General features: G+C 34.1%; 2 protein-coding genes across 2 annotated transcripts; one reads left to right on the top strand and one right to left on the bottom strand.

Annotated features, from left to right (window-relative positions):
- The first annotated feature begins 3,959 nt into the window (after positions 1-3,959).
- Positions 3,960-12,657, top strand: LOC140043461 (somatostatin receptor type 4-like). The gene is made up of 3 exons (XM_072087975.1): positions 3,960-4,301; positions 9,030-9,322; positions 12,091-12,657. Exons 1-3 carry the CDS (start codon positions 4,094-4,096, stop codon positions 12,655-12,657), a joined length of 1,068 nt encoding a protein of 355 aa, XP_071944076.1. The 5' UTR covers positions 3,960-4,093.
- Positions 12,658-16,259: 3,602 nt separating this feature from the next.
- Positions 16,260-20,227, bottom strand: LOC140043320 (DNA fragmentation factor subunit beta-like). Its single transcript, XM_072087821.1, has 6 exons — positions 19,965-20,227; positions 18,697-18,826; positions 17,869-18,054; positions 17,610-17,689; positions 16,908-17,188; positions 16,260-16,632 (listed from the first exon to the last, which is right to left on the bottom strand). The coding sequence occupies exons 1-6, from the start codon at positions 20,067-20,069 to the stop codon at positions 16,431-16,433; spliced, it is 984 nt and encodes a 327-aa protein (XP_071943922.1). The 5' UTR covers positions 20,070-20,227; the 3' UTR covers positions 16,260-16,430.
- Between the last annotated feature and the right edge of the window lie 500 nt (positions 20,228-20,727).

The raw sequence follows: 20,727 nt of genomic DNA, 5'->3' as shown, positions 1-20,727 counted from the left end.
ATTGGGCGAAAACTGCAGGGTGATTCTTCGACAATCTTCAAGAATAGTTACTGTGCAGAATGTAACGGAGCGGACATACTGCGTGAGTATTGTCCAAATTCTAGAAACAAAACACTCATTGACGAGAACAAAGAATTCCTGACCGACAAACTCGACTATGCATATTCTGTCATAACAAACTTTAATACCCGTGAACGTGATCATTTAGTGATTGTGCATCGTACTTCTGGTAACGTGGTTCCTGTTGAAATTCACTGTCCAGATGGAAAAGTATATGATCCGTATTCTGAGTCTTGCCGTACGATTTACTGCGGTGCAAGTTACACGCTCGTTGGAGATGAATGTGTAGAAAAACAAGAAGAGGTTATCAAATGTAGTGATGTGCCCTCTTGTAACCAACCGTCTCTAGATTTCCCAACTGGCAACACTGCTGCTACCAATATTACAGAAGTCACGTTTCGACTGACAATTGTGGTGAAATTTGAAGTTTCGTTTCAAGGCAACAACATACAACTTGAAGATTTTACCAACTTGCAGCTGTTAAAAGACGATTTCGACGTTTCCATTCAAAACCTTACGATTGGCAACGATCAGTTTCATTTTAAAAACTCATCGGGAATTAATTCTACTTTTGAAATCACTAAAACAAACGTAACTGTTTCTGGAACAGCTATTGTGCACGTGACTCAGACAGCTGCGAGACAGGAGGGTCTCAGTTTTGCCGTGATGCCCGTCCTGAACAGTTTAGCTCATTCCGTTGACATATATGACGTCACCATCTATGTAGACAGTACTCAAGTTGAATTGCCAACTGTACAACAAAATAATATTGATGACTTTAACAGCTTCTTAAGTGCGTGCCAAAACGGTGTCATCCGAGTGTATTGCGCGAATGACGTCACATATATGGCGCGCAATGACTGCGTTTCTGTGTTCGTCAACAGTACGGGAACTCAATACTCATGTTCGGAATCGTATATCTATAAAACTGATAATGTTACTGAGACTAATTACACAGTTTTTGTGTGTGATTATATGTATGCAATGGAAGAATCGTGTCGTCGAGTTCGGTACAACGAAAGTGAGTATACGGTATCAGACGACGGGTCTGTGCATATGATAGACGGTTCTATTTATGAGAAAGGTGATTACATAAAAGTCGAGAACTCTCAAATTGAAGTTTGTACGAACTTACAAAACGTTCAAAACGTTTACTACGTGATGTTCTTCGATTTTAATGAAATTCAAAAATATATCGCATTTATTTGCATCAGTATGTCGATTGTTGGTCTTTTCTTGACCATCTTAACATACTCCATGTTCAATGAACTGAGGACATTGCCAGGTAAGTGCATAATAGCGTTAGCATCAACTACACTTGCCAGTCAGTTAGTTTTCTTAATCGGAATCAACAATATTGAAAATACCCTTATATGTACAACTGTAGCAATTCTACTACATTACTTGTTCTTGTCAAGTTCTCTTTGGACAAATGTCATGGCGTTTGACGTATACAAAACATTTGGTAAAAAACTCGTATCAAAACGTGATTCAAAATCTAGGAGTACGTTCCGTAAATACTGTTTGTACGCCTGGGGAATGCCGCTATGTATCTTGCTTGTATGCGTCATGCTGTACTTCAGTAAACTCGGACTGATGGGATACGGAACTCACTTTAGCTGTTGGATATCTAAGGCTGTCGGCTTCTTGGTAGCTTTCCTCGTACCACTGATGTTGATTCTTTTAGTTAACTTCACTTTATTTATTAGAACCGTATACGCAATGCGTAAAAATAGTCGATCTATCTACCTTAAACGAGATAGCAGAGTAGCTATACCAAGTGAACGAAACGAGTTAACTGTGTTTATTAAGATGTCGACAGTGATGGGGTTTGCTTGGGTATTTGGATGTGTTGCCGCTTTTACCGATACCGACGTACTTTGGTATTTCTTCATTGTATTCAACGGCCTACAAGGACTATTCATATACGTGTCTTTCGCTTGTAATGCAAGAATTAGAAAGCTTATTGAAAGCAAGTACGTACTCTGTCGCAAACCGAACAAGAAATCTAAAAACTCTAAGCCCAGAACAAGTTTAACGATAAGCGTCCAAAGCAGCACGATTTCAAAGCAGCTATGTGAAACTGAAATTATTGAGATAGATGACTTTGAGAAATCCATCGAGTTGGATTTTGACCAGCAAATATCAGATATGATAACATACTGTTAAGTTTATGTTCATTTTATTTAAAAAAAATATTTGTAAAAATGTGTAAACGAATTAAGAAATTGTTTCTTTAGATAATGCAACTCAAAAGTCTCTTGTTTTGTTGTACCAATGAGAGACAGATTCAACCCAGTCAATCTCGGTATTGAATAATCTATGCTGATTTTGATTATTGTACGTTGGTATACTGTCACGTGCGCGTCACCAATGAATCTATAATAGTCTCAACCAATCGGCATTGTCGTAGCTGCTAGCCATCGTTACGCTTCGCTGATTGGTTAAAAGCATAAATCTGTCGCTTTGTTTCTGCTTTGTATAATTGATGTCTTTTAAAGCAAGGCAGGTTTTTTATTTCGCAATTGTTCTGTAATCAGTATCGATAAATTCAACATGACTTATCAAACTGTATTTATTCAATTCAATATAACATTTATTCACGTCCTTTTATATGTACAAAAATATAAAATAAGCCACGAAAAGAAGAGAAAAAAGAAAATATATAAATATAGATAGATAGAAAAAAGGTCTTCCTAAAAGACAGGGTTACAATGAAACAGAAACAATCTAATAATAGATGAACAGAAGAAAATAGGATGTGATGATCTGCTTTTGTACATTACATTTAGATTAATTCATATTTTGGATTTTATTGTGGACACGTTCAAAGCTACGAAGACATTTATTGTACAACCATGCATGTAAAGTAAAGTTAAATAACGTATTTGAATTGCAAAGCAATCAGCAAACTTGACCTTGTGAAATATGACGTCATTTTAAATAAACTTTTAACGAATAACAATTCTTAATAGTGCCATTGTAATATTTCATTTCATAAAAGTGGTCGAATGCTTTTTTCATTGTGTACATCACTTGAAAAGATTATTATATTGACCCTACAGTACATTAAATGTGTTAAGGCTTTTAGTAGGCCATTGTAATATTTCATTTCATAAAGTTGTTGAATGCTTTTTTCATTTTGTACATCATTTGAAAAGATTATTATATTAACGCTACTGTAAATTAAATGTGTTTAGCTTTTAGTAAACGGCAAAATCTGAACACGATGAACGTGAAAATGACAACGATTACAAACTTAACATCTGTTTTAAAAATCCATATTTCAATGCTATGTGCATATTCATGTCAAAATCGAGGACCCTCTAATTTGCATTTTGCATAAAGTAATTTAGCCTTCAAAATCTTGAAATGCACGTCGAAAAAACTCACGGAAGCAACCGTAGTTTTCAGAAGGAGACGGCGGCAGTAACGTATTCATAACAACGGCGCGCGCGTATTAGATACTGACGTGGGGAGATATAATGGCTTAAGTTTCTTTAAGTTTTGACCTTATAGGCTTAATCAAACTCTAAAAAGAGGAATTAACGATCGTTTTATACAAAAGGGAATTGACAGTATTAGGCCTATAGGCCTACTGTACAAAAGTCAATTATAAAATTGTGAATCGTGATGTTGACGTCACAATGTGTGGCCTTGGTCCTCCTTTTCTCTACTAAATTCCGTAATTTGGTTCATCGAGCGCAAATCAAATTTTGTACCAATCGTGTTTTTTCTAACAATCCATCTTATAATACTGAAAACCTACAGACCGTCGTATCAGCCCATAAGATCATGCATTACTCTGTTTAAAGATTAATCATTAATGCGCATGCTCGATGATTACCGAACACTTACCGATTTGCGAAGAGTCAGTGGTTGAAAATTTTATTTTTGTGGGACGCCCTCTAATAACATACAACTTTATTGTTAAAGCGTTCAGGTTGGCTTGTTTGTTTTATTTATCATAGCCATCCAACTGTATTCAAACACGAAAGCTGCACGAAAGAATTAGCATCACGACGACGATGCAATGGAATACACGTATAATGAAAACATGACGACGGCGGTCGATCCTACGACGACTGCTGACGACGACGAGTGGTTCAGATTTGAAGTGCCGTTTTTTACGACGATTTGTACTTTCGGACTTGTCGGAAATCTTCTTGTACTTTTTGTTTACGCAAGGAAAGAATATCGAAGAAGCAATGCGTCGCTGTATATTCTCAATCTTACATTTGGTAAGTTCCGTAAAAACACTGTTGTGTTGCTGCTTGGCGAGTTGTTTATACTTTAGGCCTATCATGTGAAAGGACATAAGTTCCATCAGCACGTCGTCTGTGTGGACATAAGTTTCGATTATGCTTACGTTTAGGGTAGCTATACGCTCTGTATATGTTACATTATTATCTAACATATGGCTTAATATAATTTGATATTAATTGTTCGTTTAATGCCTAGAAATCGGCCTGTAGTGAATATGATATATCTATCTTTTATTTTACCGTTTTTTTTTGTTGCTGAAATAGATGCCAAAGAGTCAACCTGTATAAAATGTAACGCGTCAACTTGTATAGCGTGTATCTCGTTACTGATGTACAATAATAACTTCAATGCATTTTAACTTATTTCTTGTAGAATGAATTGATAATTTAGTTTTTGTTCACATTACCATGGTAATGTTCTCAATCAACAACATCAAGCTATCATCGGGCGTATTATAGGCCACGGTACTCGCTGTAGAACCCGATTCATGTCACTGACAACAAAAGCGATTCATTTCTTAAATTATTCAAATCATAGAAATTAATCATACCATAAACCCGAATGCTTCTTTCGCAACAATGACTAGTGATACAGTCAGTTGGCATTCGACCCCGTAATTACATTGTTGAATACATTTTTGTATTAATTCTCGTTCTCTCTAAATGCTGAAAATGTTTCCCCCACCCTGAAAACGCCCTTATTCTTGTTCTTTTGAAACTTAATCGCACTTTTGGATGGGATGTCTGTCCCATCGAAAGAAATTGAGTCCACTGTTGAATTTAACTATTTAAATTTCTACTAATATTTAATTTTATTGAAGTTTTATTTCAAATTAACCAATTGCTCGTGATTATCAAAACTAATTACTTGCGTTGCGCTTATTCGCCGTTGCGCGATTTAATGGAAACCCAGCTGAGTTACGCGTCCTAGTGAGAACCAATCTGCATTGCGCGTCCTACTGAGAACCAAGCTGCGTTGCGCGTCCTAATGGGAACCAAGCTTAACTGAGAACCAAGCTGCGTTGCGTGTCCTCTAAAGCGTGGTTCCCACTAGCGACGCAATGCAAGGACGTAACGCAACGCAAGTGAATTGACCAATCACAAGCGATGGCTTATTCGCTTGTGATTGCTAAAGCTTGGTTCCCACTAGAACGTAACGCAAGGACGTAAACGCAACGCAAGCGTTTTAACCAATGACAAGCAAAGTTATAGACAGTTAGCAATCACAAGCGAATAAGCCATCGCTTGTGATTGGTCAATTCACTTGCGTTGCGTTACGTCCTTGCGTTGCGTTGCTAGTGGGAACCAAGCTTAACTGTCTATAACTTCGCTTGTCATTGGTTAAAACGCTTGCGTTGCGTTTACGTCCTTGCGTTACGTTCTAGTTGGAACCAAGCTTAATGGGAACCAAGCTGCGTTGCGCGTCCTAGTGGTAAAACCAAGTTTTAGTTTGCATTTTGTCTTACTTGGAATTAATACCAACATCAACAACCTACTATTGTTTCCTTACCACTTGTACTTTTCATGTGAAAGAACAATATACATGATGAGTTTTCAATATATTATTCATATTATCTGTAGGCCTACGGTAAAAAACCTCGATCTGTACCATGTTGCACATAAGCACTTATCTTTGCCATTATTTTTAATTAACATAATGGATTTATATCTAAACAGAATAATTCAAAATGTAATACATTTTTAATGATTTACGGTCATAAATACGTTCCAAATAATTCGTGTTTGAAATAAAAATTATAAAACAAAATATTGTTTAAGACAATTTACCAATCAGCATCAACATGTTTGCTATCAAAATAGGCCTAATATAATAGGTTAGGTTAAGTAATATACATCTTTTTACCAGGTCTTATATAAACGCGTTAAATATTCAGTTACTATACTAATGCATAATATATCGGGCTCTCTACATGTTTTGTCTTTTTTACCATGCCCCATTTACATCCACCAAAGTTAAAAACTGTTGATATCGTTTTAAAGTCATCACAAAGTCATTAAACTGGCAATATTACTTGCGGCTATTAATAGTTTGCCATAAAATAATATTTCTATTCAAATGACAAGTTTTAATATACACATATTATTATACTATAAAATGACAAGCACCTAGATATAGCCCAAAATAATTGGATTCTCATTAATTTTTTTTCACTTTTTCTGTCACATGGTCTATGCGGTGGTTTCCCAATTTGTTTTCACTCGAGCATTGTATAAAAACGCAACGCAAGGACGTAACCTACAACGCAATCAGGTAACCTGCAACGCAAGGACGTAACCGGCAACGCAAGGACGTAACATACAACGCATAAAACAAATAAAATTAAAATAACTGCGTTTCTGTATCATCCTCCGTGCTAATGATTGGTTTTCCCAATAGGACGAAACGCAAGGACGTCGACGCAAACGAGTTTTATCAATGACCAGCGACACTAATCAATCTCTTGTGATTGGTCAAATTATTTGTATTGTGCTTACGTCCTTGTGTGCGTAATCCCTGGATCTCACTCGGAGGCAACGCAATGACGTAGGCGCAGCGTAATGACGTAGGTGGAACGCAATGACGTATAGGCGCAGCGTAATGACGTAGGCGCAATACAATGACGTAGGCGTTGCATCCTCACGTTTTTGCCTTGCGTCCTTACGTTTTTGCGTTGCGTCCTTACGTTTTTGCGTTCCGTCCAAGTGGGATCCAAGCTTGATATATACTAAATTCACTTCGTCAGTAATACAAGTCGCGCCTATTGCATACTGAACCAAGGCAATTGTTAGATTGCTTTGCGTAAACCAACAGCTAGCACTACTATATACGAATACAACCTCATCAGTTTAATAGTCATTACAATAATCATAACCAGTATATCCGTTTTGTTGTCAATGCTTGAGGCATTGTGTCTCCAATATTCATTTTGTTAATACAGAACTTACTACTAAGAAAAATATGTAATTCATAAAATTCAGTTCGCATTTTTTATAATTCGTTGCTCTCGTTTTTAAAGTAAAGTAGACCTAGTAACAGAAATATTAAAATAGGTTAAAATAATAATTGTAACATATAAGATAATACTAAATTATAGTATTTGTAATGTGTGATTTGAGAACCTTCTTTTTGGACAGTGATTTGTGTAAATCGTTATACTTCTGGTTGATTACTCATGGAACAATTTTATAATGCTTTTTCATTTTTTGACCGTTCAATCAATAAGTCCTTGAAATAATAATAGTTAAAACTCATAAATTGGTAATCCTATCTGTGCTATACCATGTATGAATGATAGTAACTGAAGCAGTTCATATTGCAACTGGATTACGTCATCGCCATCATAATCTTAGTATTATCGATTACAATTCCTTCTTTTATACTTTATTTAAAATACTGAAGTGATTCTACTGCAGTATCTGTAGTAAACACCGGTCTTTTCTAACCAGTGAGAGGGAATGTTGGAGGGATCAGAAGTCAGCGCTTGACCGGCCGCATTTGTTCTTTGACCACAGTTCCGTAATTTCGGACTGCGGTAAAATTTTAAACTTAGGTATTTTGCGTGCGCCCTAATCATGTGTGGCTGCCGAACTGATTTCATAATAAAAATGTTTAACAAAAAAAGTGTATTACGTTAGAAACGTTATTACCACGGAGTCTATGCATTTGTGACGTAATGTAGTGCCATTACGTTGTTTCCCATCACTCTGTACAACACGAGTTTTGACCAATCAGTGATCCTGTTGTGTTGCATATACGTTTTGCCTAAGTTCTAATGGAAATCAAGCTTTAAAGTTCATAATTGTTCTAATACTTCCACATCTCTCTTACTGCAACATTGCATGGGCAGCCACTAACTCAAAACATCGAACTCTCTGTCCATGGACCAGCACGGAAACAACCAAAATAGACAAACTTTTCAAACTCCAAAAAAAGACCCTTCGCATTTGCACTCTCTCAAAATACCTCTCCCACTCTAAACCTCTTTTTCACACCCTAAATACCCTAAACATTTTTGACATTAATAAATTGCAAACTGCCCTCTTCATGTTTAGGTACTCAAATAACAAACTACCATCCACTTTCAACGGTTTCTTCACTAAAAATAACGAACTACACAAATATAACACTAGGAACGCAAACAACTACATTTCCAAAAACTATAACAGTAAGCAAATACTTAACTCTATACTACATATCGGTCCCCTACTCTGGAACTCTCTTAATCCGTCAATAACTAATAGCAAAACAAATAGTACTCTAAAAATAAACTACAAATCTTATCTAATATCAAAATATAAAGTAAATTAATTATTTTGATCATATTAATAACTTATTATTGAATTTAATTAGGCAAATCATATAAATACAGTTTGTCCTTCCTGTCGTCCTTGTCGTGTTTGTATCGTCGTACATGTCCGTCCCTGTCTGTCAGTAGCTAACCTTCACCTTATGCTTATTATTATTATTTTTAACTTATTTATTCTTTCTGGTGGATCCAGGCTTAAAGCCCCTTGGGGTTTAAATGGTATTCTCCAGGCATAATGCAACTATTATTTACTTAATTTCCAACCACTTGTATCTTTTATATGTTGTATATGTTTGCATTATGTGAATAAATTTGAACTTGAACTAGACTTGTATACAAACAACAGAACTTGAATGATGATTACGTGATGTTATTACTGCCTTTTCCTCTTCTCTAGGTGACATGTTATCTATGATCGTGGTTGCCTTTCACATCACTGAATTTTACCCGTCAACATGGCCGTTTCTATGGCGACATGACTGGCAGTGCGTCGTTCACCGTTATTGTCGTTATCTCTGTTTTCACGTCACTGTTTTTATATTGCTAGCCATCGCTGTGGACCGTTATTTTGCCGTCTGTCACGTTGTACGTTACAAGTTACATTTCACAAGAAAACGAACAAGAAGAACATTGAGTTTTGTGTGGGCTTTGGCAATTGTAACTTCAGCGCCTGTTTTAATGATGTTTCAGGTTAGTAATCCGCTGACGACGATGGGCGTATGAGTACTTGCTCGTGATCGGCTCATGAGTACTTGCTCATGATCGGCTCATGAGTAGGCCTATTTGCTCGTGATCGGCTCATGAGTTCTTGCTCGTGATGTGCTCATGAGTGCTTGCTCGCGATGGGCTCACGAGTACTTACTCGCGATGGGCTCGTAAGTACTTGCTCATGATAAACGTAACTGTTACATGAAAAACATGACATCAATTCTAATTGTTTTGAATGGAACACAGAGACTAATTACAGATAATAATTATGATTAATACCCACTAAACCGCATGAGAGATGCGCGCGGGCATAACCTCCATGTTTTAACTATTTAATCAAACAAAGTACAGAATGTTATTTGATTAGGCTTCTGCGAATTTATTCCCGGACGGTAGTACTCAGTACTGACGTACACTCAATCATATTCTCCTGTACTTTACAAGGCACATGTTTTTTCTTGTCTTATGTAGGATCGACCCACTTTTATTTCTTCATCAATAAAATGTTCATTTACAATGCATTGCACATGAGTAATGTAATGATACAATACAATATAATTGACATTAAGTAACTTTCAGTACATCTGATATCTCACTCCTACCATTGCATTTCATATATAATAGTATAAGGAAAGAAAAAAAAATTTCCTCTATGTTATAAACTTTTTACACGTTTTTCAATCTTTAACATTGTACGTATAATTTACCACAGATTTCTTTATTTTATAACTCTTTTTATCTCTTTCAGGCAATCAAAAAAAAAGTTATATTTTACTTTACCTAAATTTTCTCCCATGTAGGCCTAACTTCCTGAGTAAATGCAAAACATGTTTTCAGCATAGCACAACATTTTACCCAGCAATGTTTTACTTACAAGGCAAATGTTAATCTAGACTTGTCCCAAGCCGGTATTATCTTTTTCTTTTATTTATCTGTTTATATTTCGACCGCGAATCAAGTAGTATACGTATGAAACGCCATATGTGCCAAAATATTTATCTTTTTACTAATATTAAGACAAAACTCCAAACTAATGTTAATCATAATTAATCACCGAAAATATTCTGTTGTTGTTCGATTTGATTAAATAAAATGAGATTGAAGAAAACGTTCACGTCGTCCTAAACATGTCATATTAGTACAGTATATTTCAATCATCGTAGTTGGCATTATCATATAGGCCTATGATACTGAATAATCATAATTACAATGTAAAAGCTGTATGGACAACTACGTGCCTAATGTCCAACGATTTCAATAGGCTTGCTGTCGAACGTCTCTCCAAATCTGTATAATAATCTTTATTGTCTTTCTTTCTTGTTAGTTCTTTTTCACATACATAAAATCAAAACTAAAGACAAAAGACCAAAAAAAAAAAGCTTTCGCTTATCGAGTTTGGCCTTTAAAATAAATAAAACTTAAACTAGAACGTTTATCATTTCTGAGAAAGAAAAATCTGAAGAAAATTAATTACATAAATGAAAATTAATAACTCACTGGCATTATCAATATGAATATGAAATAAGTAATAGAAGAGTATTATACACATTTTTTTTTGTTTTTTAAATAGAAAAAACTAGAAAAAAACTAAGCATCATATAAGGTTATTAAATGTTCTTTGACTTTGATGGCAAATTGTGTTCTAAATAAAATTGACTTAATATTTACTGGGAGTTTATTCCAGAATTTGGGACCTTGGTATGTTATATTGGTTAGAGATAGAGTCGTACGGCAAAAGGGGATCGAGAGATTAAACGGGTCATTAAATCGGGTGTTAAATGGATGGTTTACATAGTTAAAGTATAGTATAATATGATGAGGTAATCTAGAATAAAATAAATCGGAAATAAATTTAAGCACATGCAACTCATACAATTTAAACACATCTAAAATCAACAATTGCTTAAACAAAGGTATAGAATGTGCTCTAAAATCAGAAAACGTAACACAGCGAACGAACATCTTTTGAATAAGTAGAACTTGGTTTAAGTAACTTAAACTTCCCCATACTTCAATACCATAGGTGGTAAAATAAATGATTAATAAATTAACATTAATATACTTTGAGAAAGAAAATACCTTAACTTATAAAAAATACCTATTTTTGTACGTAATGTTTTACATAAATTGTTGAGATGAGTTTTCCATGTAAGATTCTTATCAAGTGATACTCCAACAAACGACACAGTCTCAGCCTCATTAATTACTTTATCGTTAACAAAAAGTGAGCCTATCTTATTAATAATTTTGCCCTTATTGTGAAATAAAATATAATTAGCTTTGTTATAGTTGATTGTTAATTTATTTACAATACACCATTCACATACTTTATATAAATCGAACGAACGTCACTCCAAATTGAACGAACGTTACTCCAAATCGAACGAACGTTACTCCAAATCGAACGAACGTTGCTCCAAATCCTAAAGCTTGGTTTCCCAAGGCTGAAAGTTCCACTTGGCACGCAACGGTGTCGCCGCAACGCAAGTGAGTTGTCCAATCAAAAGTTCGGATGATCCATTATTGCGCGTCGTTTTGCGGTGCGCCTATTTCACACGTCACGTTGCGACCAAGTAGGAACCAATCTTATGACTTGTACTCAAAATATCAAATATTCATTTCACCATTTTGTTTTATTAGTGAACTTTAGGAGAGTATTTAGAATGTCGAAACATTTACCCCCCCCCCCCCCCACTCGTTTATTTATTTTTTTAATCATATTTGATAATTGATATTATCTTTTTTTATAGACTAAATACGAAGACAATTTGGACAACGCGGACGTAAAATTCAACGGTCAAATCCCGTTTGCGTGCAAAGTGGTCTATCCGGATTATATACCTTGGTTTGGAGACTTTAAAGCGCTATACTTCAATGTCTGCTTATTTTTTGTACCAGTTTTCATCATCGCATTCTTCAACGCACGAATCGTACTTTTCATGCGAAGGTACGCTCAAGATTCAGCGTGGATCGACTCGCATTGTTCAGTGAAGCATTACCAATCCCACAATTCCGTCAAACTTCACTGGAGAATGGCAAAGTTACTTGTCATGGTATCCGTCGTATATTTCTTATGTTATCTTTTATTCGCTATTTATCAAATAGTTAGCTACTATGGAACGCTAAACGCAAATTTAAAGAACATCGCAATTGTGTTACCGTATGTAAATAGCTGTGCAAATCCTGTTATGTATTCACTTTTTAATGAGAATTTCCGCAAGGCTTTTTGGAAACAAATTAAAGAAAAGAAAATTTGGAAAAAAGCCGCATCTAAAACGCCTTCCACAATAAACACAATCATGCAGTCAATACTGTAAAAATAATTAAAACTGACCGTTTGGGTTTAAGTTATCAATTCCTTGAGAAAAAGTGATAGTTTGCGAATTATTTGTTGTGCATTCCATACGTCACATTGTGTTCTGTCGTGTATATATCTCCTCTGGTGTAAATTCACATTTCCCTGACGTTTTCAAAAACCTTGAATATTATGATTTTGTACAAGCCGTCGAAATGGTCGAGTCACTTCGTAACGTTAGAAGTACTCATGTATAGCTCCTAGCATTATGTAAAAAACGAGTAATTTTCAATATTTAAAAGTTTGTGTGTGTACTTCTGGACCAAATAAAAGTGATTTTACGTGAATTTAGTAGTCTATAGTCATTCGGTGACTCGAATGGACACATTACCGAATATGCCTATTAAAAAAAGTATTAGATAATTGCAGGAAGAATGAAAAACTCGGCGCGCTGTTACCAGATACGCCAATAAAATCCCATCTAAAACAAAAAAGAATATCATTATTTTGTCTATAATTAGAGAAACGCAGGACTGACCTCTCTATGGCGGTCAACCATTCATATTTTTTAATTAAAAATACAAAGAGGAATTGCAATTTGTTAATTACAACATACATTATACAAATTAAACGCGACAGCTTAAAAAGGCGCCAATTATTAAATATTTGTGTAATCTAGATCCATTTATATTTATTATTTTCATATCATACTTAGCGGCCACACGATGCTTTAATTTTAAATATATATATAATAACATTATATAATAATAATATTATAAAAACTTAGCAGACCGTAAAAGGATGACTCAATGAAGAATATTTCGAGTATCAATAGTTACAGTTCATTTACTACGATTGTTGGTTTTTGAAAAATGAAACGTCCAGTTTTTCTACAGAAAGTAAACCAGTAGGCCTGTACAAATTACTGTCGTTGTGTGCAGGAGAATTAAAATTTCAAAGTTGATGTCATGTTTGATAAGTGTATAAGCATTTCAATTTAGGCCTAACATTTTCCCTTACAGTATTTAAGAGCATATAGAAATAGGTAGGGATAGTTTGGTGTGACTTCTATGTGAGTAGGGTACGGAATAACATCAGTACACTGACTCAGTGGAATGACGTAAGTCTACGCGCACCGCAATGTACGCCTACACGCACCGCAATTTACCTCAATCATATCAAATGAATATGCACTGATATTTATTTTCTTTGCATTGAGAAAAGGAAGTGGTATTTGTTTTTCAGTCTGAAAGTGAAATCATTGAAGAGATTGGCTTTAAGCTGATTTTCCACTAGACGAATTTGTTCGCGCGCGCGAATCCAACGTTTCGAAAAGAAAAAAATCGCCTACTCTCTTTCCACTACATGAGCGAAAAGCTGCGACGTTCAATCAAAGGAACTAGAATTCGTCGAAGAAGGCAGTATGGCAGACAGAAACGCATGTGCATAGAAGCCGATTTTCTACTAGGCGATTGTTCGCGCGCGAATCGAAAGCGTCATGCTATGCACATGCGTATTCGCGTTTCTGTCTGTCAGCTGCCTTCTTCGACGAATTCTAGTTCCTTTGATTTTTCGCTTCAGCGAAATTTACTAGGCCTAGTTCGAATTGTTTCTACTTTTTGCGAAGCGAAATATTGCGCAACCAATCAGAGCTCAGGAAATGAGCTATGACGCTTTCATGAGCACTCATGCGAATCGAAATGCTCAGCAACCACGCGAGGAACATGAACGTCGCAGCTATTCGCTCATATGTAGTGGAAAAAGATTTTCTCTTCGAAACGTTGGATTCGCGCCTAGTGGAAAATAGGCTTTAGGTTAACAATTTTAATTCGAATTATATTGACTCTAATACGGGAACACCGCAAGGATGTGTATTATCCCCACTTTTATTTTCAATATATGTTAGTGATTTAAGATGTAATGTCAATTCATTTAACCTAATCAAGTTTGCGGATGACATGTGTTTGACTGGTCTTATTACAGGAGGAGATGAATTTGTATATAGAGAAGAAGTATCAAGGGTTTTGGATTGGTACAATACTAATTATTTGTGTATTAATTCTAAAAAAACCAAAGAGCTTAATATATTTGACTTAAGAAAAAATGTTAATCACATTCCACTTGTTATTGACGGATTGATATTATGTTGAAAATCCAGAGTCTCATAAATATTTACGGGTTTGGATAGATAATATATACACTTACGTGCAAAGTGTATGCTAAAGGTGTTCATTTTGTGTTTCCGTTAGACTTTTGCTGTGTTACTTGGGTAAATGGTCTAGCAAAGACAAATTTGAGTAAGTTAAACAGAATAGTTAGGAATGCAAGCAAAATTACTGGTGTCGAGATTAAAGGTATCACACAAATGTATATTGATGGAATGATATCTAAATTAAATAGTATTTTAGCTGATGAATCTCATATTCTCAACAATAAGTTAGTAGTTACCAGATCTGGAAGATTAACAACAATTCCAGTTAAAACAAATGTACATCAATTTTCATCCTTACCTAGCGCTATTAGACTACACAGCAATGAGTTTGAAAGATAGGTCATTAGGTCTGTTGTATTTTATATTGCTTAATCAGTTGTTGATGTTGTTGTTAAGTTCCATGTTGATCATGAATGTAATATTATATAAGTATTGTTTTGTTTGTGTTTTTCTGCCAAGGAAACAAGTATCATTATACTATGTATGAATGACTTAATAAATCGAATCTGAATCTGATCTAGTCCACCGTTTAATAATTTTTTATTTTAAACCATACTTTACAAAGAAGACTTTAGTTAATATGAATTTTATTTTATATAATATAGCTTATTCTTCACAAACAAACCATCAATCTTCAAAAACAATATTTGTTATCTATTTGTAAAAGTATTCTCAATTCTACTATTAAATGGAAACTACATATCTAGTCTTAAAATCAGTTTAAAAATTATTTACAATATAAAAACAATTGGCACGTCAAATTGTTTAACCTGAAATTGAATTAAATACTATTTAAAATATAAGTTTTAATTATAATTTTAATCCATGATTTATATAAAATAAATTATTCTATTGAACCTGAGTCCTCATTAATTGCATCTATATCAAATCAATGTTTTCTTTTATAATTAAGTATAAGTACAAAATATATGATTAAATGTCTTATTGTCTATTAAGCTCTGTCTACACTATCAAACTTTATGTGACAAAAAAATGTGATGAGCCCATAATAATATGGACATGATGATGTCATATCACTGCCATATTTAAGCATATCACTACCATATTTGGGCACATCACACTTTTTTGTAAAACTGTTTTGATAGTGTAAACAGAGCTTAACAGAGATACCAAGGTGGACAGCTGGTCATTGATGATTCTCACACTGTAGCCCTGAGAATAATGTAGACCATGTCAAATTAATTCATCTATATCAAGGAATGTAGTTAAATGGAATTTTATTTATTAATTTATTTGCAGTACTGTATAGTAAAATTACAACAAGCAGTCATGTTGCTAAAACGTTTGCTAGTCCATAATGCGATGTCAGATAAAATTAATTAATTAATAATTACTTATTAAAATTGATTAATTAATAATTACTTATTAAAATTGATTAATTAATAATTACTTATTAAAATTGATTAATTAATAATTACTTATTAAAATTGATTAATTAATAATTACTAATTAAAATTGATTAATTAATAATTACTTATTAAAATTGATTAATTAATAATTACTTATTAAAATTGATTAATTAATAATTACTAATTAAAATTGATTAAATAATAATTACTTAATTATTTACGTATATACCACTGTCTTTTATCTGTTTTTTTTCCGGTGTGAACACCTTTATCGTGACACACGATGTGAACCAATTTGAAATTTTGGGTTGTGAACAGCAGCCTAAAGAAATAGTCAGTGTTTACGACTTGACCTTTTTTCTTAGAGGTCAATGCGGCTTGAAGGTCAGGTAGGACCTGACGACTCTTCTCAATTCTGAAAAAATAACACAAACAAATTTCAAGAATACAGTATGAAACCAGACCCTTGCGGGTGCTGTGGTTGGTGTTGGCAGAGTATGTGTTTATGTTATGTCTAAATGGTGGTAACTATGCCTTTATTATAAGGAAAACATTGATATACAGTTATATGAATAACATTTCCATGATCTAACCATAATATTTCAAGATATGAACCAATGACCCTGAAAAATGAAGTAGTGCACTTCTACCACAAGACCACATCTTAAATCATTTTACAAGAGTACTTACATATGGTCCAAGTTCCAGGTGCTGAAGATGATAAAATACTGCCTAGAGCTGTACGGATTCAGAGTATGAAAGAACTGACACGTTGCCTCGTTGTACACACCCTGGCATCCAAACCAGCCTTCTTTGTTACATAGTGGTGGTTGCGGACCTTTGATCGGAGCGCTTCGATCAAATAGGGAGCAAAAGTATTCATTATAGCGTAATTCATCTTCAAACTGTTTTAGAATTTCTGTGGCAAGTTTAGCAGTAGTTTTGTCCTGGTTTTTGAAATACGTCTTGGCCTAAAAAAAAACAAAAAGAAAATCTATAATGTAGTGTTTTCTTATAAACTAGCAGACTAGTTAGCTGAGCATTCTAGTTAGCTGAGCATTCTAGTTAAGGTTTGTATGCCTTTGTACACAAAAAGCAAACATTGTTTTCTTTGGTTTTAAGCCAAAGTAATTGAGTTACAGAAGTTAAAGTACAAAACGAACAATAATTTATAACAAGCAAAATTATTTGTTTATAAAATCAATTCTTATTTTGTATTATGAACAAACATTATTTTATTTCAGGTAATGTGCAATTGATTTTTTAACTAAGCAACTTCATATAATATGTTATTTCATTTTGTTAATACATTCATTTTTTTGCAACAAAATGATAAAAAATAATTGCTATTTTAAGTGTCTGGTTGTTTTGTTAAATAAAAGCAAAACTCACTGTATCTAAGTAACCTCGTATTCTGTTTTTAGCTCTGTCTCTCATGACAGCAGACTTGGTTTTGAAACGTTTATCTAAACCTAAAGATATAATAAATACTACTGTATTTATTTATAATAACTTTTTGGTTTTTCTTTAAAATCTAACAGACCAGTATGTGAACTGAATTTTAATTCAAAGAATATAACACAATATCATTAAAACAAACTTCCACCCCCTAAATGTTATTAAGGTCAGTGTCAAAGGTCAAAGACAGCACCTTGAAACCAATCAGGATCTTTCTCTCTTGTTTCCTCGTTGTTGGTATTCCAAGAGGCCGACACAGATGCGATGACGTTGTACATGTCGCCTAGATCAGCGGTGCTTCTCAAAAATGACCTTATTTCCTTCGCAGATTCATCTTCTTGCATCACTCCCTCAAGAGTTTTGAGAAACAAAGAAAAATCTAAAACACAAAAAAGGGATAGCTATACTGTAGTTGCTAGGTTACAAATACTAAACCATAATGTAAAGCTCTGTTTACACTATCAAACTATTTTGACAAAAAAAGTGTGATATGCCCAAATATGGTAATGTATGCCCAAATATGGTAGTGATATGTCGTTATTAGTAGGAATTCACCAATACAGAACAGACCGTTTAAACATAGCTAAAGAAGAGATACCAAAATATCTACTGTACATACTTCAACTTAATTCTTGCAATTTAAAGCATTCATGGCCAAAGAGATAATAATCCATTTTAGTACTTAATTTTCAAAAATTCAAAATTACATACAGTATTTCATGGCCTATTTATATGAGGCCAAATGGATTTAAATTCTAACAATAAAAATAATAATAATAATAATAATACTAACATAGTATTATATTGTATGTTAAATGTAAGGGCAAAACCATTATAGTACATTATTAGACTTTTTTGTAGTATCACCATTTACTACAAATGGAAATACTTTTACATACTACACTAAAATAGTTGCAATTAATAGACCTTTATAATATGATGTTTATTGTCTTTTACCTCAATTTCACTGTTAAGTATGGATGAATATTAGGCTAGTAAGTAAATCAAGAAAGCAAATTACCCCCTGGAAATTCTTCTTCTTCTTCAAGGAAGACGAAAACTGTGTTTGACGGCAACTGTTGAAAGTATTCATTATCAACCACCTCTGTCTGGTCTTCTTCATAAACTCCCTTGAAATCTGCATCACATATCTACTTGAAGACACAGAATAAAAGAAAAGATTATTAAAAGTCTTTATTTATGTAAGTTATGTGAGAGGGGATTGTCACGATAAATATGGTCCGGGGCCAAAATCGGTCCGGCCGGACCAGTTTTGGCTCTAAAATTGTGGCCAAAAGCAGTCCGCCACTGCCAAAATCGGTCCGGCTTTTCTTCTGTCGATTTTAATTGAATTACTAGGCCTATGATGCTGTTTTAAGTTGTTTATGGCTAGAAAAATATTCCATGATATATATTTATTATTAGTAAGTTATCTTGTCGGATAAATACTATAAATAAACGTATTTTATCTAAAAACATGACTTAGGTGTTCACTCATATTTCGGCCTGCCACACACTCACATGAACGGGTATGAGACGCTGATATTGCCAGCTAGATTTTATTTATGATTGAGGCCTTTTTCCTTCCTCAGCCTAATCAATATTGGATAATTGTTTTATAATAATAGTATTGAATTGATATATTGATTGATTAACCATAAATAATTAATAAATTAAATTGTTTTTAACATCATGGGGAAACGAAGATGTTAAAAAAGAACAAAATGGATTACAAACAGGCAGAGATACATATTGTATACGAAAAGCCTAACAATTAGTACTAATTATTGATGAGTTACTACTAATAATGATAATAAAAAAACAGGCTTAATTTATAATATTAAAATAACAAATAAAACCCCATAGTTTTCAATATGACTAATCATGGCCTTTTTTTAATGATAATATATACATTATGACTCATTTTGCACACCATATATTTGTAAGACCGGACCATATTTGGCGGCCAAAAACAGTCCTACTGCCCGGACCGATTTTATCCAGGCCGGACCAGTTTTGGCGGCCAAAATTGGTCCGGCCGGACAGGTTTTGGCAGCCATAAATGGTCCCCCGGACCGATTTTGGCCCGGACTGGTTTTGGTGTGACAGGATCATGACCTAAGAACTTTGCACCAACAACGAACAGGGGGAGGAGGTGGAGGGAGGATGCAAATGAAATGGGGGATGATGATGATTCCACCTAGGGTACCCCTTTTCTCTCACTAAACACTCAAGTTTGATCATACATTTAAAAACTAAAACTTCAGAGAGTCGGCCAGGCCCGCCTACCTGTAAAATTTGACAGCCCCTCTTCACTAAATCTCTGAGGTCCTTCACAACAATCCCTTTCTTTGTGGAACCGGACAACGTCCGGATTTTACACGCCTTTTTCATTACGTTATGAACATCAATATATCAAAAATAAATATATACATATTCAACAGTCTTTTAACATTAGTAATATTACAGTTTATAACATAATTTCATAACATAAAGTACACACAACAACACTACACTACTAGACAAACCACAAAACAACAAAAACATTACAGCTATTCTAACCTTTGAACTTTACTGTTCTACGGAGGCTCCAGCTTGCCACCCTCATATAAACTAAAATGATTAATATTACATTTTGAGCAATACATTATTTTAGGACAGTTACATAAACAGGAAAACAAATAAAATAAGACATAAATATTGCAAATATGACTATTAATACATTAATAACATCATTTTAATAACAAAATGGTTGGATTGTTTACGGAGCTCTTTTCATAGTTTTTGTCAAGCGGGGCCAGAATGATCCTAAATCGAACCAAAGAATATATATCACAAGAATGAGTAATCCGCGATTTTCCCTGTAACAGTAATATTGTCCATGTGGTAGGGCGCCGCCATAAGTGTGGATGTATCTGGGATGTATACAACTTTTTGTGAAGGTTTCACTAATCAAATGCTGGACCACCGGAGTATTTTCCGATGATAAAAATGTTATCAACTACATGCCAACATCATGTTAAATACTATTTGAATATTTAATTGTTCGTTT

Source organism: Antedon mediterranea, chromosome 3 (assembly GCF_964355755.1).
Source record: "Antedon mediterranea chromosome 3, ecAntMedi1.1, whole genome shotgun sequence".
NCBI classification, from domain to species: Eukaryota; Metazoa; Echinodermata; class Crinoidea; order Comatulida; family Antedonidae; genus Antedon; species Antedon mediterranea.
The sequence above is the reverse complement of the archived record's forward strand: the minus strand, read 5'-3'. Positions and strand labels throughout refer to the sequence as shown.